Source organism: Hipposideros armiger, unplaced genomic scaffold (genome assembly GCF_001890085.2).
Source record: "Hipposideros armiger isolate ML-2016 unplaced genomic scaffold, ASM189008v1 scaffold_411, whole genome shotgun sequence".
In the NCBI taxonomy this organism is placed as follows: Eukaryota; Metazoa; Chordata; class Mammalia; order Chiroptera; family Hipposideridae; genus Hipposideros; species Hipposideros armiger.
In genome coordinates, this window is record NW_017731761.1 from 192,252 (window position 1) to 215,101 (window position 22,850).

Consider the following 22,850-nt stretch of genomic DNA (forward strand, 5'->3'; position numbering starts at 1 on the left):
CGCCCATATTCATTTGTAGGGATAAGCCAGGGTTTACACATCAGATGCCCTTTGGAAAGGCAACTGGGTGTTTGCTGTTACCAAAAACTGTGCTTGTATGTGTGTGTGTGTGTGTGTGTGTGTGTGTGTGTGTGTGTGTGTGTGTGTGTGTGTGTGTGTGGCTGTATGTGTTCTTTATGTATGTGTGCATGTTTTGTGTATATGAGTATTTGTGTGTTTGTTTATATATGAAGTCTGATAATTAAGTTTGTGAACTTGTTGCAACGATGTTTGCTAACCTTTTTTTGATATCAGAGAGACTATTCATTAGGAATTTGTATCAACTGGACAAAGAGTTAACCAAGTTGACTATTTGGAAGTGCTGAAAAGGCTGCATGAAAAAATTAGACGACCTGAACTTTTTGCCAACAATTCATGGCTCTTGCATCACGACAATGCGCCAGCTCACACGGCACTGTCTGTGAAGGAGTTTTTAGCCAGTAAACAAATAACTGTATTGGAACACCCGCCCTACTCATCTGATCTGGCCCCCAATGACTTCTTTCTTTACCCAAAGATAAAAGAAATATGGAAAGGAAGACATTTTGATGCCATTCAGGACATCAAGGGTAATACGATGACAGCTCTGATGACCATTCCAGAAAAAGAGTTCCAGAATTGCTTTGAAGGGTGGACTAGGTGCTGGTGTCAGTGCATAGCTCCCCAAGGGGAGTACTTTGAAGGTGACCATAGTGATATTCAGCAATGAGGCATGTAGCACTTTTTCTAGGATGAGTTTGTGAACTTAATGGTCACACTTAATGGTCATATGTATGTGTGTATATTTGTGTGTATGCGTTTTGTGTATTTGTATTTATGTCTGTGTTTTATATATATATAATATATATATATATATTATATATTATATATATGTATGTATTCGTGTATATATTTTGTATGTGTGTGTGTGTTTTTTTGTATCCATATTTCTGTATATATTTGCATGTGTGTATATTTGTGTGTATGCACCTGTGTTTGTGTGCATGTATCTGCTGGATGAATTACCAGAAGCAGGGCTGGGGGAGCAATGTTGTGACACTGGACCGTGCTCACTGCCACAGATCCCAGTGGAGATGTAGGCTGTGTCCTGCCAGGGGGAAATGCTGGAGGGTTGGGGTCAGTGGAGAGACACACCCAGCTTCACACTTACGCGTCAAGGCTGCAATTCTGTCTCCTGACAAGTGGGGCCCGTGCCCGAAATAAACATAAGAGATGTTTTGACGTGTGATGTTTAAAAAAAAACAAGAAGCCAAATTTGGCTTAGACTGTTTTAAGACTCTCTCCAAGAGGAGCCAATACAGGCTGGGTAGGAGCAGATTCCATGAAGAGAAACTGGGAAGCATAAAAGAATAATATACTAATATAGAATTGTATGTTTTTAACATTTTAAAAAATATATTACTTACTGCAAATGTTACAAAATACAAAAAGGGGTAGAATAAAAAATATGTCCGCCTCTCTCCCCTTCCCCCAGTCACTCATTCCCTGCTCCCCGGCAGAGACGAGCGTTATCAGTTTTGCTGTGTCCTTCTCTGATAGTCTGTGCATTTTCAAGTATTTACGTATATATTGTTTCCTGACAGAGAACTGGCAGCACTTGCTACCTGTTGCTTCTTGTCTTGCTTTATTCGCTTGACAGTATGTCTTGGAGCCCATTGCATATCAGCACATACACATCTGACGCATCCCTGTGAACAATTCTTTTTAACAGTTACATAGTATTCCACATTATGGTTTTCTATAATTTACGTTAAACATACTTTTTACAAACCCCTGATTCTCTTTTACCTTGACTCATCTTATCCTCAGAACAGTAGACCTTTTATTAATAGGACTTTAGACTTAAAAGGGAAATCGAATTTGTTTCCGTGCAAGAGTAGCTCAGTACTTCTAGAATGTTCTATGCCCCTCCTGCCCCCCCGCATGAAGGTTCCTGATTGTTTGGGGGATTGTCCTTAGATCAATCTCTTTTATTTTGCACCTTAAAAAAAAAAAACTGCAGTAGCCATTCCACTTTCATTGTTCTGCACACTGAACGTGGTCCTTTAGAGAAAAGGTTTGTTTCAAAAACCACAAAAAAAAAATGTTTTTTTTTAAAAGATTTTATTGGGGAATTGGGGGAGGGGAACAGACAAGTTGCTGTCCTTTTGTTCTTCAGTTTAGTTGTGGAGGATGTCGCTTCACTGGCCCATGTTGGTATTATCATTGCGCTCTTCCCAGGTGAGGCAGATCAGTCGCCGGCCTCTGGACGGCCGCTCATGGCAGCTCTTGGCAGCTCACACCGGCTGCTGGCCGCTCATGGTAGCTTATGGCAGCCCACTGCAGCAGGGGCTGCAGCCTATGCTATTGCCAGCGACTCACAGCAGCCCAGCTCCAGGTCAAGCTGTTGTTCAGCATCTTAGCTGTAGAGGGCAGTGTCACTGGCCCCCATGTGGGATCCGAACCAGGGGCCTTGCTGCTCAGAGCTGGCATCCCAAGCCAACTGTTAACCAATGCACCACTTGGCCGGCCCCCCAAAAAATCACAAAAGTTAAATGTTAAGGGCATATAGAAAAACAGATGGTCCTGTGATACATCAAGAGAGTTTGAGTAACTGGCAATATCATTCACAGACATCAGAGAGGGGGATCATTTATGCATTTATTCATTCATTCACTCATTCCTTCATCCATCTGTCCATTATCAGTTGCTCTCTGACCACAGGCTGTCTCTTAACTTCGCGCTGGGGTTTGAGGGTGAACAGACCCCAGGGCCTGCCCTCAGAGAGCTCACAGTTTGGAGGAGACAGTCAAACAAGCAGTCAGCACAGCACAACACAATAAATAAGTTCTGTGATGGGCTGAGCCCAGCGGGCTCTCTGGGGTCCCAGAGAGAGACCTAGCATAGCTGCGGATGGAGGCAGTCAGGGGAGGCTTCCTGGAGGAGCTGTCGTTCCTGAACTGTGGTTTAAGGACACATTCCAAGCAGACCTGAGGCCAGCATTGGTCAGTGGCTGACAGACTATACCAAGACGTCTCCCAGATGGGGCATTTCCTGGATGAAATTGCTAACAGGAGCTGGTGGAGTGCAAGAGGGTGGGTAACAGGCCATAGACTCAGAGCCTGACTGCTGGGGTTTGAATCAGGCTCTTTCATTCACTTGTGAGACCCTAAGCAAGTCCCTTCACCTTTCCAAGTGCCTCAATCTTCTCATATGGAAACTGGGGGAAATAACAGTAGCTGCTACTTAGGGTTGTTGGGAGGACCAAATGTGGTGACTTCGCACACAGTAACTGCCACATAAGTGTCTTGTTGTTGTTGCTGTTTAATTTCTCAGCACCTCAGCTCCTCCATCTATGAAATAGTGATATCAATCATATCAACTATGGGAATTAAACTAGATGGTCCACGTAAGGGAATTGAGGCGGTGCCACGTATACAGTCGGTGCTCCTTAAGTATTCACGGCTATTACTATTTTTATTGCCTACTCCCTCACCTCTGACACCCAGAACACAGTCTGCAGAGTGCCCACTGGGCTTCTGGAGTCTGGGGGACCCCGCTTCTGAGTCTGACTGGAGCCTGGGCCCCCAGCCCAGCTGTCATTTCCGTTTATAGCCTCTGAGGCTGTGGGGAGAGCAAGGAAGCCCGTTCTCTGGAGCCTTGTGGGGCACTCCCAGCCGAAACCAAACACTCCTTCCGAGGACCAGTTGCAAACGTGTGTTCCTGTCACTTTGGGTGATGCACTTGGCCCCATGGAGACAGCATGTCTCTGCCAGAGCCATCAGGATGGCTCAGACCTGGAGGGAGACAGGTCCGCCAGGCAGAGTTGGGGTCCAGTTCATTTTATGATGTGACCTTCCCCTGCATGCCCTTTGGAGGGAGGGGAGCAGCCGACTGATGTCCAGGCTGTGAAGAAGATACTCGGGGATCGGGTGTAGGCAGCGCTTTTGCTCTTGGGTGAATGGTGCGACTGTTAGGGCTCATTCAGGCCTGTTAGCACTTCGTTAGAGTATTAAAATGATGTGTTTCGGGAACTAGACAGTAGACATAAACATCATCATCATCAGGTCAGCCAGCATCTACTGGGCATGTAACCACAGGCCAGGTATGTGCAGCTCTCGCCTCACGTTTTACAGAGTCCTTCCACCCCCCAAAGCATCCTCCTCGCCCCCATTTTACAAACAGGAAGATCAATGTTTAGTGACATCCGGTCACAGTTAGCAAAAGGCAGAGCTGGATTTTTCACGGGCGATGGGTCAGGGGATGGAGTCCAGGACCAGGTGTGTTCCTGTGGGCGGAGCCACAGGGCCCTCCATCTGAGGCCCCGCTCTGCCAGTCTCCGTGTGTTTCTTGGTCATGGTCATATTCTCTCAGTTTCTGAATTGCCCTGTCTTTGTTCTTGCTGCTTCTCTCTGCCTCTGTTTGCCTGTCTGTCTCTGTCTCTCCTTCACCCTCTCTCCCCTCCCCGCTCCGTCCCAGGCTTGCCACCAACCTCAGGACCTTCCTGCCCCGTCTTCCACTGAGTGATGCCATGGCCTGTCCTGAGTCCACGGGCGACCATTCCAGCCAGGCGGCCAGCCTAGACCCTGAGCTAGGCCCCTGTCCAAGCCACCACACACAGCTACATACCACACGCCTGGCCATACCTGCACTGCTGTGCTTAGATCCTTTTGAGAGGGGTCAGCGACTGGTGTCCTACCAGCTTTCCCTGGGAAGCACCATCCCCACCACTGGGCTAGGGCAGGGGCAAGGCCTGGCTTGTGCTGCAGCCTGAGGTGGCAGTGTGGTGCCCAGACGCCCGTCAACTGCCCTGACCCCCACCAGCTGGGACCCAGGTTCACGTGGAGAGGATACTGTGTGAGTTTTTGCTGGTGGCCTTGGGAGAAGGTTCTGAGGGCTCTGTTCAGCCCCACTCCCCGTGTATGTCCATTCCTTCTGGCCCGACTGCCTCCCTTCCCCTCCCCTCCCCTCCTCTTCTCTTCTTTTTCTTTCCTTTTATTCCCTCCCTCCCTCCCTATATACTGAGCACTTACTAAGTGCCACGTACTATAACTAAGCAACGAGAATCCAGTGGTGACAGACACAGCTCTCCCCTCTTGGAGATGATGTGTACTGGGAGGGACAGGTACCCAGCAAATCATACAAGTGATTTAGAACCAGCACCGGAGGCCAGGGTTCTGAGGGAGAAGACGCTGACCTGGCCTCTGCGCAGGGGCTGATGCTCACCGTGGGCTCTGAAGGACACAGCACTTAGCCAGGTGGAGGGGGCATCGTAGGCAGAGTAAACAGATGACCTGAGATGGCAAGGAGAGTGGGTGCTGGACCACAGGGCCCTGCAGGCTACGGGTGGGACACACAGTGCTCTTCAGATAAGAGCCAGGGGTGGAGGGTACAGGGTGGCTGTGACATAAGCTGGGGGACTCGGCCCCTCCTTGGCCTGCCCCCCTCCCCTTCACCCCTTCCTGGACCTGAGACCCCACCAGTGGATGCGCCTAGGTAGGGATGGACTGCGGTGACCAGGCGCAGGTCAGGGAGTCAGGACACCTGGATTCTAGGCCTGGCCAGGCACCCCTCCCCGTCCTGGGCCCTTGGTTTTCCCATCTGTAAAATGGTCGTCGAGGACCCAACACAGTTCTCTGTTGCCAAGCTGGAGCCAGGAGAAGGCAGTGGCTTTGGAGAACTCAGGCCTAAACATCAGGTAAAACCAGGTTCGAATGACAGCTCCACCATTCTCTAACGCTGTGACCTGGGGCATGTCAGGGCGCCCCTTGGGGCCTCTGTCTCCTCCCCTTGTAAGATGGGCCTATGATGGCTCCTACTGCACGGGGTTGTTGGGAACAAGAGGAGGCAAAGTGGATGGTGCATGGTCAGCCCTCAGTGTTAGCCTTCAGTATCGCTACTGTTTTCGCTCCGTCATTGCGCAGGTATGACCCGGACACAGGACAGGACGGTGCAACAGGCCCTCGGGGGCATGGAGACGGAGCCAGCATCACCCACACCAGCCTGGGCCGGTGACTGTTTTGTTCCCTGCGCAGCTGGGGGTGTGGAGTTACAGAAGGGGGATGGGACTCACTTCTTGACTTGCTGGGAATTGCTCTGTCAGCTGTGGGCCACCCAGTGCTGCCCTGACTCAGGGTTCTTTCTTAGGCGGATGTGTCAAACACCCTAAAATATATGCAGGCCTAATATTTTTCCTTTTCCCTGCCCTCTCGCTGACTACATTCTCTTTTCTGGTTAAGATGCTCATACCTCCTCACTGCAGAAAAGTTAGTTTCAGAGACATATTTCTTCAACAAATATTTATTCTACAACTACTATAGACCAGACATTGTTCTAAGTGCTGGGGTACAGCCGTGTGGCTGAAACAGCCGACAGTCTAAAGGCTGTAGATTAGGGATCAGCAAACTGCCTGGGGGCCAAATCCGGCCAGCCACCTGTTATTAAATAAAGTTTTATTGGAACACAGCCGTGCTCACTCACCGACATGTTGTTGGTGCTGCTTCCTTGGTAACCATGGCAGAAGGGAGTAGTTGGGACAGAGACTGTATGGCCCACAAAGCCCAAAATAGTTACCGTCTGGCCTTTTACAGAAAACGTTTGCTAGACTCTGATGTAGATTAGCAAATAAAGAACCCCCTTCTGTTTTGTTCTTAATTCATGGAGTGTACAATATGGTAGCATTGGAGGTAAGATTTAATTAATCTTATCACCTGATTATACTGAGATATAAAACTGTAAGTGTGGATACTAAATAAAATCATCAATAATCAAAAGACAGCCTGTTATCTTATCACAGACAGCGCCACTGATAACAGTATGCTGTGGAACCTTCCAGAAGTTTTCCTTTGCTTATAGTCCTATACATTTATTTGTGTTTGTTTTTTTTACAAAACTGGTATCATAACACACATGCTGTTTTGTTACGTATTTTTTTACATTTTTCTAGTATAAGGCAGACATCTTTCTGCGACTGTAAACGTTCTTTCTGAACATGATTTCCCCAGGCTGCGTGTATGCTTTTGTGTGGATATACCGTGTTGTATCTCACCAGTTCCCACCTTATTGGACACTCAAGTCATTTCCAGCATTTTGGCAACGATAACCAACCCTGCAGGGAGCGTCCGTGTACGGAGATGTTGGCAAGCCTGTCTGATGGTTTTCTTGAGATAATAAATTTCTGGAAGTAAAATCGCTGAGTTGAGGGTGTATGCACGTTTTAAATTTCGGGGCATGTTATGGCTTGTTGAAACACAGCCCTGAACGGCGTCTGTTATCCTGGTTTCCAGGCCTGGGTGTTCCAAAGCTGTCCATTATCAGTCCTGAGCTGAGGCAGCCATGTTTGCCTGTGAGACAAGGACCCAGGGCTCTCCCCCACCAGCGGCTGGGGGCTTGATGAGCTGCTAGTCCAAGCCAGTGGTTTTTTAAGCATGCCAAGTTCTTGAGGCTTTTTAGGGCCTTTTAATGTTCATTTCCTCCTCAGAGCCTCTTGAAGCTTCCTGGAACAGGTCAGGGGAGGTGGGTGTTGGGAGGCTGAAAGCGGAGCTGGGATAGGAGTCCAGAAACCTGGGTTCCAGTCCCCCCAGTACTGCCTCTCACTCATCGTGAGAACTAAGAACCGTACAGCAGCTGCTATCTCTGCCTCAGTTTCTCATCTGAAAAAGAAGGACTCTAGGTTCCTTGTAGATGTAAATGACAAGATTTGATGACCCTCATTATTTGACAAGTGACAACTGAAATATGGGTTGGGGGTGGCTGAGATCCATCAGAGGTGCATGTCAGAAAAGATCAGTGCGTGACCCCAGTGGGGGACTTATTAGGATACGTGTGTTCCCCCAACAAATGGCTGTGTGTTCCCCAACAAACGGCACCTTAGCCATCGTGTGTTTTCAGACTACCTGGTAGATATCTATTTGCCTGCAGGTAGGGTTTTTTATAGCAGCCTGTGAGGCAAAATTAAATCGGATGGACATCCTGCCTTAAAGCTAATAAGAAATCCTAACTTTTAGGAAGTTGTTAGAAGAGTTTTGGGCCCTTTTTTAGCGGCTGATCTCCAAGCATTGCAGCCCTGGGAGCCAAGTTCATGCCTTGCTGACGTGGAGTGCTGCCAGGGCCTGCCAGAGTGATGCGACATGAATAATTTGCCATCCACACAAGGTTACCAGGATATTAACTGGAGAGAATACTGATAAACAGCTTGCTTCCTTAAGCTTTATTTATAAGATGAATTCCCTTAGATACTCCTAACCACTGCATCACTCCAAATTTGGGGGGGGGTCTGTGGAAAATAGTGACTGCGATGGCATTCAACCGACTATTAAACACCTGCTTTGTCTAGACATTGAGGCACAGAGAAGTCAAGTAATTTGCCCAAAGTCACACAGCTACTATGTGTTGGAGCCTGGATTCAAATGCAGGCATTATGTCTCCAGAAATAGTACTTGTCCCAGGAGAGAGTAAAAAAAAAACAAAAAAAAAAAACCAGTTCAATTATAATTATTATGTTGTGGAAAGTTCTACAGCAGAGCTGTCCACTAGAACTTTCTACAACTATGGGAATGGTCTGTGTCCGTGTTGTTCAACATGGTGACCACATGTGGCTGTGGGAGCCCGTTAAATGTGGCAAGTGCCACTGAATTCTTAGCATTTTAAAGTTTTAATTAATTTCAATTAAATGTAAATAGCCACACGTGGCTAGCGTCTACTGTATTAGCACAGGTATAAACCTGAGGCCTAGGGGACAGGGGGCGGTCGGGTGGGTCCTGAGCCAGCCTTGGTGGGGGGGGGGGGAGAGGTCAGGGGAGGCTTCCTGGAAGAAGAGCCATCAAAGTTGAAATCTGAGCTCCAGCCAGGAGGAGGTGGGCTGCTCCAGCAGCTCTGGAAGTGAGGGAGTGCAGACTGAGGAATGGGAGGGGAGAACAGGCTGGAGCAGCTGGTGGGAGGGCCTAGGAGGGCCGTGGGGTGGGGGAGGGGCACTGAAAGAGCCCCACTCGTGAAGGTCCCACAGTTTGGAGCTTTTCCCCCGAGGGACCCTGCAGGCTCAGATTCTGGTTTGGGAATGTATAATAGGAAGAAAGTACATGGGATGGGGCCGGAGGCCAGGGAGGCAGGGAGACCCTGGATCTGGCCGAGGCTGGCCGGAATGTTCTGGAAGGAGACTTTAAAGGACTTGGGGACTGATAGGGACATCAGGGTGAGAGTGACAGAGGATCCCGGGATGCTGCCCTCTAATCCTGAGTCTGGCATCACGCGTTGGAGGGAGAAGACGTCCATCCTCGATGGTGGGACTCCAGTTCCCTTGGCGGGAGGGCCCCCAGACAGGAACGCATGGGAGCCAGCGTGTTTGCTGGACACCATCCCCGCTCCCCCATCCAAGGCCCTGCCCCCTGTCCTGATTCTGCCCTCTGTGTCCTGGGGAACTTGCCACTCTGATTTCCAGAAGCCCCATCCACGAGTCACCCAGCGCTGAGACAGCACAAACCCATCTCTTGGGGTTTTGAGGACCCGAGAAGGATCACACTTTGCTAAGGGTCCATCCTCCTGCCTGACTCCGGGGAGGGTCATGAAAATAGTTCCAATCACCGCATCTGCTGTCCCCTGAGCACCTGTTACATGCCGGGCACGGAGCTTAACACTTCGCAGAGATTATTTCTTGAAGCCTGAAAATGACCCTTGTGTTTTGGATGGAAACTGAGGCTTGGGTGGGTGGAGTGACTTGACGAGGCCACACAGCTGGGGCAGAACAAATACTGTAAGCTCTCCTCCCTGCCCCATGCTGCAAGCTGTCCCTCCAGCGTCACCCCTCTGCTTTCTGCTGAGTTTAGCACATACAGGGCACAGGCCTAGCATCCAGCTTGCAACCATGTGCAAACCACCAGAGACAACAATGTCAGCTATACCAGCAGAACCCCCAAGGCTCCAACCTCTGGCCTCTGAATCTGACTCATGCGGGGGATTAAGTGAGGCTGATTCTATCACATCTTTGAAAATAGTAAGCAGCTGGGAGCGCGCTCAGATGACCACTTCCATTCTCGGGGCCCAGGGAGAACTCTGTCAAGGGTGCCGGGCATCTGAGAATGTCAGGTGACCTTTCAAAGCAAAAATATCCAAGCTTCCCCAAGTGGGACTGATTTTATTCCTCAAGTGTGCTAGCAGCCACCCTCATTCCGCCCGTGGGCTTAGAGATGGGGCAGACTGTCCCAAGGCTGGCTGACTCATCAGGAGCCAAAATAAACTGGCCCTTGACCTGGAGATTGTGACCTAAGGATCTCTCCTGTGGACATGATCACAGAGAGTTGTCGCTTTAACTGCAAGGATGTTTGTCATATTGTTGATTATAACGATGACAAATAATCAGTAACCTAAACGCCCTGACACGTGGAGATTGGGTAAATGAGCAGTGCTGTGTCCATCCAGTGGAATATTCTTCAGCCATGAGAGACGATGGCCCAGACCAACTGACCCAGGGGAACTTGTGGACGGGACTATGCCAGAATATTGTCATAGGGTGACGGGTTATCTCAAAACGGTATTCCTGCACTTTCCTGTAATCTTTCAGTGTTTTACAGCGAACATGTATTATTTCGGTAGCTAGAACAAGAAAAGGTTTCCACAGGCAGTGAAATTAGGGTTGTTCCGACAGTGGCTGTTATTAGGGTCTGTGAGGGAGGCCATTTACCAGAGGTGACTGAGCATTCTGTTCTGAATTCCTGTCCTTGCATCCCCTTGAACATCATGGGGTACATAAGTGTCCCCCCAAAAGGTGACAGAGACAGCGGAAAGGAGGTGGACATTTATCGGGCAAGGCCCTGAACTAGGAGTTGTCACGTGGGCCCTCTGATCGGCCTCCGTGCCCTTAGACTGACTCCCATTTCCTCACTGAATCCTTATAACTTCTCTGTGCCTCAGAGAGGGAGGTGAAGGCCCTGAGGTCACACAGCAAAGCTTCCCCCCACCCACATGCTTGTTCTACTGGACCACGCGTGCTTGCTCTGCTAAGGATTGTTCCATTGCTGTGAAGAGGCGTGCTCCCCATAAACTGCTGAGGGACGGTCAGCCCACCTCCACTAAGCGCCTACTGGGTGGAGAACAACCTCCACTAAGCGCCTACTGGGTGCCAGGCAGACTCTGCATGGAGAACAACGATGATGGAGCATTCCGACCTTGAAGGGTGCGTCAGCTGGGTTACAGAATCTCAGAGACTGACGTTTTTGTTGTGATCCCACCCCAACACAGTAGGTGCCTGGCACATAGTAGGTGCTCAGTAAATATTTGTTGAGTCAATACCTTTTCCTGGTACACAGATGAATCCAGGGTAGGCAGGAGGAGTTCAGGAGGAAGACAGAACTGTGGGTTGCAGTGGCTTTGGGTGGGAAGGATGACTAGGAAAAAGGAACAGCACGAGCAAAGCCAGAGGCCAGAAATGTGCGAGGTGTGGGTGGGATATGATGAGTAGGTCAGGGACAGTGGGTAGAGGGTTGTTTGGGGGGCAGGGGTGAGAGATGAGACCGGACAGAAAATTTGGGGCTCAATTACAAGGAGTGTTGGATTTCAACGGGAGAACAATAAGGGAGCCATCCGAGGTTTTGAGCAGATGAATGCTCCGAAGCCCATTCCAGCAGGATGTCCTCCTGACCGCAAATGGATCATAAGGAGTGAAATATTCTCTTGGTGTTTCTGGAATAGGGGGCGTGTTTGCTCTCACCCCCTCACCTCTATCTCCTTCCATCTTCCTCATCCACTGGCCCCAAGTTATCAAAAGATGGTGTCTGGGAACGTGCCTCAAAGCTTGGCAGCCAAGGCCACCTGAATGGTAACTGTGCCAATGGCTGTCCAAAGGACTGGATGGAGTTTGGTTTCACCTTGAGAGCTCCATCCTCTCCCAAGTGAACAAGCTGAGAAGCCAGCAGTTCATTTATTTAATGGAGATCTATGGGCTCCTTGCTGTCTGCCAGGCACTGGGCTCGCCCTGGGGCCAGTTCTGTGGTAACCAGCAGCCTCTCCAAGAGCCCAGGCCGAGGGCGGAGACCCGTAACTGAGCAGGCAGTGACAGAACGGAGGGACCCAGGCTGCGTGGGGCCCAGTGGTTACCAATTTGGACTTAGGGCCCAAGCCCCCCGCCGGAGTTTGAGTTCCACTTTGCCACTTCCTGGCTACTTGATTTAGGGCCTGTCACTTCACCTCTCTAAGCCTCAGTGTTCTTATCTGTAAAATGGAGAGTGTAATAAGCCCCATCTCTTAGGATTGCTGGGGGACTGCAGTTCAGCGAGGTGATATGTAAATTTTAGCTTGGTAGATGCCTGGCACAAGTTAAATACTCCACGGATGCTTTTCCGGTTGATGCTGATGGGGGAAGTATGGTGGCAGTGGGAACCCAGGGTGGGGTGTGCATGGGGGCGTGCCCCAACCAGACTGATAAGTTAGGGGAGCTTTGAAGGTGGAGAGGCGGAGAGAGGGGCACTGAGGAGGGTCAGGGGTATGCCCAGCAGGACCTTGGGTGCTGGGGAGGGTGACCTCTTCATCCCAGTTTGCCCAGCTGTAGCACTGACAGCCCTGCATCCTGTGATATCTTGGGCAAGCCCGGATGGTTGGTCATGCTAGTGCCCAGCCAAGACGTTTGGACCCACCTCTGAGAGCAGTAGGGAGCTGGGGGTGATGCGCTGCGATCTGTGTCACCTGGGACCAGGTCCTGAGCCTTTTTCCCTGATAGTAACCTCTTGTCTGGCTTGTTCTTGCAGGACCAACTGAAACAGTGTTTCTCCAGGCGGCCCCCCGAGGCCAAGGACACCGATACCCTTGTGCAGGAAGCCGACTGCCAGTATGGGACGTGGACGGACCAGCGCCAGAGTGGGGAGAGGTAGGTAGGGTGTGCGGAGCTCCCAGCTGCAGGGGCGGAGCTTCTGGCTGTGGGGCGGGGCTTCTGGCTGTGGGGCGGGGCATCTGGGCAGGGTTCAGTGTGGCTCACCTGCCTCCTGATTTCTAAATTACTAAAACCTGTTTTGTCTGTAGTTCTATGAGTAAACTAGTTTTGTAAGACAAGAAATTTACAAGTACAAAAAAATATTTTACAATGATGTATGAAGTATCCAGAATAGGCAAATCCAGAGACAGAAAGCAGATTAGTGGTTGCCAAGCGCCCCCTCCTGTCTCCCGGAGGCACTGACCGCCCCAGGAGCCGCTGTGCTCCCTGCCCTGGGTAGTGGCGCCATCTGCTGTCTTTTTGGGGGTATTTCCCTCATTTTTTTGTGGATTTGGCTCAATCCCCCCCCACCCCCCCACCCCCATTCAAGTAATCAAATCATCCCAGAGCTGACAAAAAATTATGGCTGTGCTCCCGAAGTAAAACACCAATACACCTGGGTTGAAGATTTTGCTCAAGGATGTAGTTTGGGGGTCTTTCAGGATACACCCTCCTGTCTGGGAGGTGGCACCTGGTGTGCCCACTCACCTTCCTTGCGGTTGGGCTTTTCTGTGCACTTGATTTTGGCGTCTTTTTTTATGGGCAAGGAGAGCCTTTTTAATAGAACGACTTGGTTCATTTATAGATTTCCTCTGATGTGGTTCCCGTTATCCAGTGGTACTTGAATACGTTATCATGGGGAGAAATTCCAGAAGTAGGAGAGGGTTGAGGACGGAATCTGGAGTCAGTTCTGCCGCTTGGGGCAAGCGCCTTCACGTCTCTGCGCCCCGTTTCCTCATCCTTAGTGAGGTTAATATTTAATTTCATGAAGTTAATCCTACTTTGTAGGACTGTGGTGGATATAGGATTATAGGATAATCCTCATAGGATTATAGAGAGGATTAAAAGACAGCTTTTAGCACAGTGCCTGGTACGTAGTAAGTGCTCAATAAATCTGTATGGCATGAGTGAATGGATGAATGAAAGCATGAATGAAATCATGCAATCATTGGATCTACTTCAGTGATATCCAACAGAAATACAGCGCAAGCTGCAAATGCAAGGCGTGTATGTCATTTTTATGTTCTAGTAGCCACATCAAGAGTAAAAAGAAACAGGTGAAATTAACTTTAACAATATGTTTTATTGAACCCAACAGACCCGGAACACTTTCACTTCAACATGTAATTGGTATAAAAAGTTATTAACAAGATATTTTGCAACCCTTTTTTTAACTCAACGTTGGAAATCCAGTGTGTACTTTATACTCATGGACCATCTTAGCTCTCACTCGCCATATTGCAAGCACCCAATAGTCACGTGAGACCCGCAGCTCCCATATTGGACAGCGCAGGGTTAGAGGGTCTTGAATGGGGCAGGACTGACTCCTCCCATTCTGCACCTGTCCAGGTGTTCTAGAGGCACCATGAACAGCATCTGGCTGTGTCCAAAATGGTTCTCCCACTGAGATGTTCTGCCGTTTCCTGGTGTACAGAGCACACCCACACCTCACTTTCTGCCACCTCCTTTGCTGGATGTCCGGTTCTCTGAAACCACCTGCATGACTGTCTCTTCCTTCTTTCCTTTCTCGTAGCTTGGCCCCTGAGTCCCCATCCCCGGACAGCAGTGCCACCTCGGCTCGGAAACAGCCCTCCAGCAGCCGCTTATCCTCGCTGTCCTCCCAAACGGAGGCCACCTCGGCTGGGGACCAGCACGACTGCTCCAGGGACCAGCGGAGCACGAGCGTGGACCATTCCAGCACTGACCTCGAATCCACGGATGGGACGGAGGGGCCGCCCCCGCCGGACGCCTGCTCCACAAAGAGAGTGGACGACTTCTCCTTCATCGATGTAAGTCGGTAACCGGGAGCACATGCTGGAAAGAGTCATTTCATCTTAAAGGGACGCTCTAGCATCTCCTAGTGAACTGCCCCGTTTGGGAGTACAGTCTGCGTGTCAGGCACCCCTTAGGGTGGGTGCATAAAACGCAGCCTGAGATGGAACTGATGTCTGCATGTGGCTGAGACCTGCCATACACCAGCTGTGAATCTTGGGGCAAATGTCTTCACTGTTCTGAGCCTTGGCTTCCTTATCCACTTGTAATCAGGACAGTGGATTCCACAGCTTCCAAAACAGTCCCATGTGTTCAAATTAAAACTGATCCTAGGCCCACTGAGTGGCTCAGTTGGTTAAGAGCTCGCTCAAGAGTGTGAGCTCTGAGCAACAGCGGTTTGATGCCCGGCCCGGCCCGAGCTGAGCTGCCGCTGAGCTGCCAACAGGTGGCAGGATGGCTCAGCTAAAAAAAACAAAACAAAACAAAAAACTGACCCTAGCCTGCACCTGTTAGGTGAGCAAGAAGTCTGATCCCACCCTTGGGGGCTCTGCCTGAGGCTTTAATTCCACGTGGGCAGAGTGGAGTTTGCTCAGACCGATTCTGCTGGGTGTTCTCATCAAGGTCTTGCATGGTGGGACATGTCCCTGGTGCCAGGGGATCTAAGTCTCTGTAAATAGCTAGTAGTGGTTCTAGGAAGGGGAGCCCCTCAGGCATGGGCAGCCCTTAGAACTCAGCTCTTCCAGGTCCCAAGGAGAGGTGCCTTCCAAGATGCCGGCTGCCCAGGTACAGCTGCCCCCTGCTCCTGCCAGACCAGCATCAGACCTCTTCCTCCCCTGCCCCACAAACCCCACGTACAGATATTCCTTTTCTATCCTTGAGACACGGAGGTCTCATTATTCTTCTTCCCTGACAATGGGGCTACCTTCCCACCCTCCTGAAGATGCAGTGTCTAAATGATGCAAAATCTAAAAGGAACCCACTCTCCTGGCAGTAATGCCTCATACCCACCTTCTTAGGGACAGCTACTCAGGTTCCACCCAGGGAAGGAACACCCCCTCTTGCATAAGTATGATCAGGGTATCTCATTGGCACCCCTGGATAAAGGCAGAGATGAGGAAAGACACCAGTTCAGTCTCCCTAGGGACACCCCACAATATAAGCATGGACATGGTGTGGATTGTAAGGATTTAGTTAGGTGACGTATTCAGTTATTCATTCACCAAATACATATGGAGCTTCTGCTATGTACTGAGCGTTGCTGTAGCTGCCATGCTGGTACAATGTCACCAGGCGGGTGAAGGCATGTCCCCTGCATGCCCACTGTGTGTCAGGCACAGTGCTAGGGCACTCAAGCTTCATTTGATTCTTGTAACAGCCTACGTGGTACGTGTCACGGAGAAATTCAGGCTCCAGGTATGAGGTTACTATTAAAATGCAGCAATGCTGGCTCTTGTGCCACCTGAATAGCAGCACCGTGTACATCAGTGAAGCTACGTACACCTATCTTGGGTGGTACCCTCAATTAATGGTTCCCTTGCTTTTTTTCCTCCTCCTCCCTGCTGCTCCCAAAGCAAACCTCAGTCCTCGACTCAAGTGCCCTCAAGACCCGGGTGCAGCTCAGCAAGAGAAGCCGCCGCCGGGCCCCCATCTCCCACTCCCTCCGGCGCAGTCGCGTCAGCGAGTCGGAGAGCAGGTCTCCTCTGGAGGAGGAGGCCGACAGCACGTGGATGTTCAAGGACTCAACAGGTATGCTCCTCTCCACAGATACCACGAGGGACAGCAGGAAGGACTGAAGTTAAACACCGGGAAGAACTTCCTGACTTTAAGGCTGTAGGATATTAGAACACAGTTACACAGGAAACTGTGATTTCTCATTCTACACAGCTTATTAGAAACTACGTAAAAAAAAATTATTTTTGAGGGATGGTGTGTAAATTGGGGCTCCACAGGTTGCAAGAGACAGAGCTACCACTTAATAGGGTTTCATGTTTTTATCTTTATTAAATTCACCCTATACTCTCTTTAGGTTTGTTTGCTTGTGTTTTTTCTAGATTCTCAAGTTGGAAGATCAGTTTATTTATGATCAGTCTTGTTTGGTTTCTAATGAATTATTTAAGGCTACACATTTTCCTCTGAGGACTTCTTTGGCTGCATTTCATATCAAAGCCTGAGCTGAACCTTGAAGAGCAGATAGGAATTAGCCAGAGAAGGGTATTCCAGACAGAATATCAGCAGGATCCAAGGGGCAGAGATGTGTGGCAGGGGCCCCTCTAAGTGGCTCAGTGCTGCTCAGGCCAGGAACAGCAGGAATCGTGCTGGAAAAGTAGGCAGGGGCCGGTTCATGGAAAGTCATGATTTCTTGCCAAGGAGTTGGACTTTATCTGTAGATAAAGAGCCATGGAAGAGTTTTAAGAAGCAAAACCTTTCCTTGTAATAGAAACCATAGCAGGTGACCTCCCCACTCTACACACATACAGCCTTTGGTCCCCCAAAAGCTACTATAGGGGCTTGGGTTCACTTGGGATTCATTCATGGCAAATAGTAGGATGTCAGGCCAGGCTCAGAACTGGGTGAGGGGCATATGCTTGGAGGGCTATCTCTCACTCTCCCATCTCATGTCTGTTATTAGAGGAAGTGTTTAAATGCCTTGAGTAAGACTTCTCTCTGCATACTCTTAGTTTTCCGAGCCAAATTCCATGGGGCTGCCTAGAGCAAGCAACGACCAAAGTGGGGACAAAAGCGCGCAAATACCCCCAGCTGGAACACAGCAGCAGCCTCCCAGGTCCCAGTAGCCTTGAGGAACCAGCCAGGAGCTGGGGAACGCCTAGGGGTACCTTTTCTGAACATGCCCCAGTCCCCTGCTTGGCTTGGGGCCCCAGAGGATCAGGCCTTGCCTCAGTCATCCTGGTCGCCGTGCCCCCACTCCTCACTACCCCAAGCCTGTGCCTGAACCGCCAGGAGGTTAAAGCTTCTCACCCTCATTCCTGGAAGACTGGGGACAGACAGCCCGTCACCCAGAAGTCTCACCTATGAGGCTGGAACGTGATGATGGGATTAAGTCCCAGAAAGTGGGGCTCGGGATGAAGAAAGGTGGCCTCTTGGTTCGAATCTGGGCAGCTCTTCCGCAAGCCACAAGAAGCCCTCCCTGCTCTCTTCTGAGACCGTGATCCCAGTGCGTTGCTGGCTGAAAGCGCTTCTTTCTCCTTTCCCACCTCCACCAAAGAGAAATAGAGGAACTTCTATTTCCCTAACTTGGAATGAGCCAGGAGCCTAGGAGGTGGGTCTGTCTGTGCCCAGTCCCAGGAGAAAACCCATCCTGCCTTATTGTCAACATCTTCCGACAAGAGGCATAGCTGTAAAGAAGAGAGGTCCTGAAATCAAGCCTCTGAGTTTGTCCCCAGCTGTAAAATGGGCCAGTAGTTCCTCCTGTGCAGGGCTGTTGTGAGGATTACATGAGGGCCTGTGTGCAAAGGAGCTGGCACATAGGCCTCAATAAATGGTGGCTGGCAGTGACGTCAGTGCCCTTTTCTTTGCAACAGAAGAGAAATCCCCCAGGAGGGAAGAGTCAGATGAGGAGGAGAAGCCATCCAAGACTGAGAGGACCCCCGTCAGCCATCCCCAGAGGATGCCCGCCTTTCCCGGTGTGGATCCGGCAGTGCTGAAGGTACCAAACCTCATGCCCAGAGCTACTTGCAACCACAGCAGCAAAAAAAAAAAAAAACAGGCCCATGTTTCTTACTCTCCCTCCCTCCCTCCCTCCCTCTCTCCTGCCTGCCTTTTTACTACCTGTCTCCCTCCCTCCCTTTCTTCCTTTTCTCTCATTTTTGAAATAGTGTAATACTCACAAGAAGTTGTAAAAAATCGTGCAGATTATTCGCTTGTACCCCTCAGCCAGCTTCTCCCAATGATAATACCTCTCATGACCATAATATATTATCAAAAGCAGGACCATGGCCCTGGCCCCGTGCTGTGAACAATACTACTAACTTACGTGGACCTCACCAGTGACCCTGTGTTTCTTCATCCCCCAGACATGCTGCTCAGTTGGGTCTCGTAGCTAAGCCTCAATGTTCTCATCTGTAAAGTGGGCTGACAGTCCACCCTAGGCATCAGGCCCCGTGCTGGACGTCCGGGGACCAGGAGTGAACAGACCCAGCCTGCTGCCCTTGGTGTGCTAGGGATGGTAGGCACAGGAAACGATCATTTTGATACCAAAGGACGTGGGAAACCAGCCCTGCACCCACATTACGCTCTCTTGAATGACACCCCAATCCCGGCTGGATTGTGGGACCCCCAGGGCAGGGCTGAGCCGCGTCCTTCCTCCCCTCCCCAGCCCCTCCAAGCATCACTCACAGTCCTGGGGGCAACTGTACTGAATTTGGGCACGGGAGGGGAACCTCTTGTCCTGCTGTTCTGGGCCGGGCACCAGGCTCTTGCAAACTCGCTCCATGCCCCCAGCAACGCTGTGTCGACGAAGGAATGAGGGCGAAGAGGGGTGGGTTGTTCATGGGATGTCTCACCTCGATACCCTGTGCAGCCACAGTGCCTCCTATGGGAGGGCCATGAGTGTGCCACTCTGTTACTGGCCAGCGGTTTTACTTTTCATGTCATGTCTTGTAAGAACAGAAAGTCAATACACAGCAGATATGCACACTTACTTGTCCCTGTAATTGATTTTATAGGCCTTCAAAATGTGAATGCCTGGCAGCCACTGTAGTAGGCCAGAGGTTTTCTGGCTTTTTTTTTTTTTTTATGCATCAGAATAAGCGATATCTTATAAGCCAGCCTAATTTAAGAGGCAGCGAAAGGCTCTGCATACAGGAAGGGGCTCCCAGGTGGATGCCCCGAGTAACTCTGAGGCAAGGCCTCGACCCTGACGACAGCTCGGACCCGCTGCATTCTGGGAAGGTGAGACCATTGTCTTTAGCGTTGATGCGAGCTCCTTGGGCCTGGTGGCAGCCACATGTGCTCTGGTCACTGTTGGCCATGGGCATGTCAGCATTCATTAGCAATCAAAGGAGACTGCCAGGCTCCTTCTGGAAAGAGCTGTGATGTTGGAGTTGGACAGACCAGTTCTTGAAAACTGTTTGACTTTGGGCAAACTGCTCGACCTTTGACCTCCAGGCTTCTCCCCCGTAAAATGGGGAAACCTAGGTCACATAACTTACACCTGGTAGAGTCCAAACGATGGATGCTCAGGGCACAGAGCTGTCAGGAGGACGGGAGTAGTGACCACCGTTGCTGGGGGCCGTCCCAGCATTGCGTCAGAGACGAAGGCCACCTGCCACCATCATGCACACTGGGTCTCCCAAGGGAATTCTGTGCATCAGTCTAAGTCATTCCATTCCCGACGCGCCCTCCAAAAATGGGTGAAAATCCACCCTGCCTTTTTCCTGTGGGTATCTGATAGTCAGAAACTTCATTTTATTCAAATGGGTACAGGAGCAAGGAGCTTAATAGAGCGGAGCCTCGCCTGCAAGATGGAATGTTACCTCCATCTCAGGATTCTCAGGAAGTTAGAGGAATGTTCTGTGCTGAGGGCACCACAAATGGTGGCTCTTCAGCCAGAGGTAATTTGTGTGGGTTTTCGGGGGGTGGTTCTGTGATCCCAGTGATCAAGGCCGCTGCTTGGACCACAAGCCTGACCTCTGATGTGTTTCAGCCTCACAGTCAGGCAGCGTTTCCCCTGGCCCCTGTGCTGGTTGCCTGTGGAGGTCCTGTCGTCACTACGCAATGACAGTGCCATCGGATGGCACCCTTCCCCAGACCACAGGCGGTTACAGACTCAGCTCTCTTCTGTCCCCAGGCTCAGCTGCACAAGAGGCCAGAGGCGGACAGTCCCAGCGAGACCCCCGGCTGGGCCCCCCAGCCCAAGACCCCGAAGTCCCCCTTCCAGCTGGGCAGTCGCGTGCTGCCCTCCAGTGTGGAGAAGGATGAAAGGTGAGGGGGGTTGGGGATAGGGCCCCTCCCAGACTCAGGATGCACTTCTGGGGAGGTGCTTGCCTGGGTTGGAGAGCTGAACGGAAGGAGAGCGTCAACTCTTTTCTTTCTCTAGCGGCACAGCGTTGGTCCCATGAACTCAGCACCCTGAGATCTAAAGAGCAGAGGTGGGGAAGAGGGCCAGGAGTCAGGCTGCTGGGCTCACGTTCCTCCGCATCCTATGCGGAAACCCAGGGCTCGTTGGTGGAAACCTGCTGACCCAGTACAGCCCTCTCTGGACCGCTGGGGAAACTGAGGCCTTTACCCTCCAGGGAAGTGCCTTTGTCTCAGACCTGGGAAGACAGATCGAAGGGCTCCGCCTTGTTAATCAAGATAAACTTAACCCCATTTGGCAGCAGCTGTCCTGCTCCTAGACTAGGTCTGCTCCCCGCAGACATGAGTGCAGCATAGCTCCTGCCCCGGGGGGCTCCCAGACCTGGGCACTGCTGCAGCTGGGGGTAGAAGTTACGAGCATGGCCTAAGAGCTGCATGACCTGGGAAAAGTCACCGCCTCACTGTCCTCATCTGGACAGTGGGTTGACTAATCATCCTAACCTTCCGGGGTGGTCATGAGGAGGAAATCAGGAAGTATGTAGAAAGCCCTTGGCACTGGAGCTGGTGTGTAGACACGCTCAATAAAGGACAGTGGGGTCCTTCTTAGGAGTCCCATTAACACACGGAACTTAGGGATTATTCATGAAGCTAGTGTTGTCAAGTGCTATGATAGAGTAGGGGCTGTGAGATGATAGCCCACAGGCCAATCAGCCCACTGTCTTTTTTTTTTAAATAAAGTTTTATTGGCATGCAGCCACACCTAGTCTTTTATGGATTGTCTGTGGCTGCTTTCCTGATACCACCGCAGAGCTGATACTTTGTAACAGACACTGTGTGGCCCGCAAAGTCAAAAGTACTTACTACCTGGCTGTTTATCGACCTTCGTGATAGAGGGAGGCAGAGGAAGGGCTCAAACCCCAGACTGAAGGAAGAGAGGTGTGGGGAAAGGCTTGCAGGAGAAGGAGCTGCCTGAGCTGAGTTACGATGCACGCAGAGGTGGCAGCGTGAAGGGATCCCAGGCTGAATCACAGCATGTGCAAAGGCTAGGAGGCCTGAGATTGCCAGGAGCTACAGACAGCATATGATTGGAGCTCATAACAGGCTGTGGGAAGCGGAAGGACCACAAGTTGAGAGAGACAAGGCCACGGCTGAGATGGCCCCTCCCTTGCCGTGGGGACACCAAAATTGCAGGGCTGGTCCTGGTGTCGGCGTTGCGGCTGGAAGAGCCCCCAGACTATACTCTCAGAGGCACCGCTGGAGGCCTCGTCTTAATGCCCCCATCATCAGGCAAAGCTTGCTTGGGGTGCCCCAGACCCCTATCTGCCCAGGGGGCCTCTCCTTCCTCGAAGACCCCCACCCCATCCCCAGCTAGGTCAGCAGCTTCCCTGAGCCCTCCAGAGCCACGGGGTCTGGAGCTTTCTCTGAGATCAATGTAAGTCAGGTCTTCTGTGTACATGTGTTTTATTATAAAAGTAATACTTGCTCACTGTAGAAATTTTGGAAAATATAAAAAGACTATAAAGCAGAAAAGAACATCATCCATGATCTTACCCCCCCAAAAAAACCACCATTACCAATGTGTGGGCCTCTCTCCTTTCGTTTTTTGTTTTTTTCTAATGCAGTTAAGACTGTAACTTGTATGAAAGCTTCTCTTCCATTTCCATTTCCCCATGGTCATTAAACAGTCTTCATAAGCGTAATATATTTTTTTGAAAAAGTTTCAAAATGATGGCTTTATTGTTTTTGTTAAAATGGTATGTTCTCATTAGAAGCAATTCTGAGAACACAGAAAAGCACATAAAGAAGTAAAAAAATAAAACACGCAAGCATGTTACCATTTACATGGTAGTTACTCAAAGGTATTCACTTTGAGAAAATTTACTGAGCCGCACAAGTGTGGTTTGAGTACTTTTCTGTATGTGTGGTCTTCAGTTTAAAAAAAGGTAAAGCAACTCTTACCTCCCCCCAAAAATCATTGGTATTATTCAGTGAACATAAGACATTTTCTATGTCTTATGGGCATTGTACTAGTCAGCGTTCCGCAAAGAAACAGAAGCAGTAGGGTGTGTGT

At 50.4% G+C, this 22,850-nt stretch overlaps 1 protein-coding gene across 3 annotated transcripts in view; it reads left to right on the forward strand.

Annotated features, from left to right (window-relative positions):
* KIAA1671 (KIAA1671 ortholog) overlaps positions 1-22,850 on the forward strand; it is a 183,703-nt gene that overhangs the window by 153,458 nt on the left and 7,395 nt on the right. For all 3 annotated transcript variants that reach the window (XM_019663958.1, XM_019663956.1, XM_019663957.1), the window contains exons 6-10: positions 12,753-12,871; positions 14,508-14,763; positions 16,318-16,492; positions 18,286-18,410; positions 20,553-20,686. In XM_019663958.1, the coding sequence (XP_019519503.1) occupies positions 12,753-12,871; positions 14,508-14,763; positions 16,318-16,492; positions 18,286-18,410; positions 20,553-20,686 (809 nt within the window). The remainder of the gene's footprint in view (positions 1-12,752; positions 12,872-14,507; positions 14,764-16,317; positions 16,493-18,285; positions 18,411-20,552; positions 20,687-22,850) is intronic.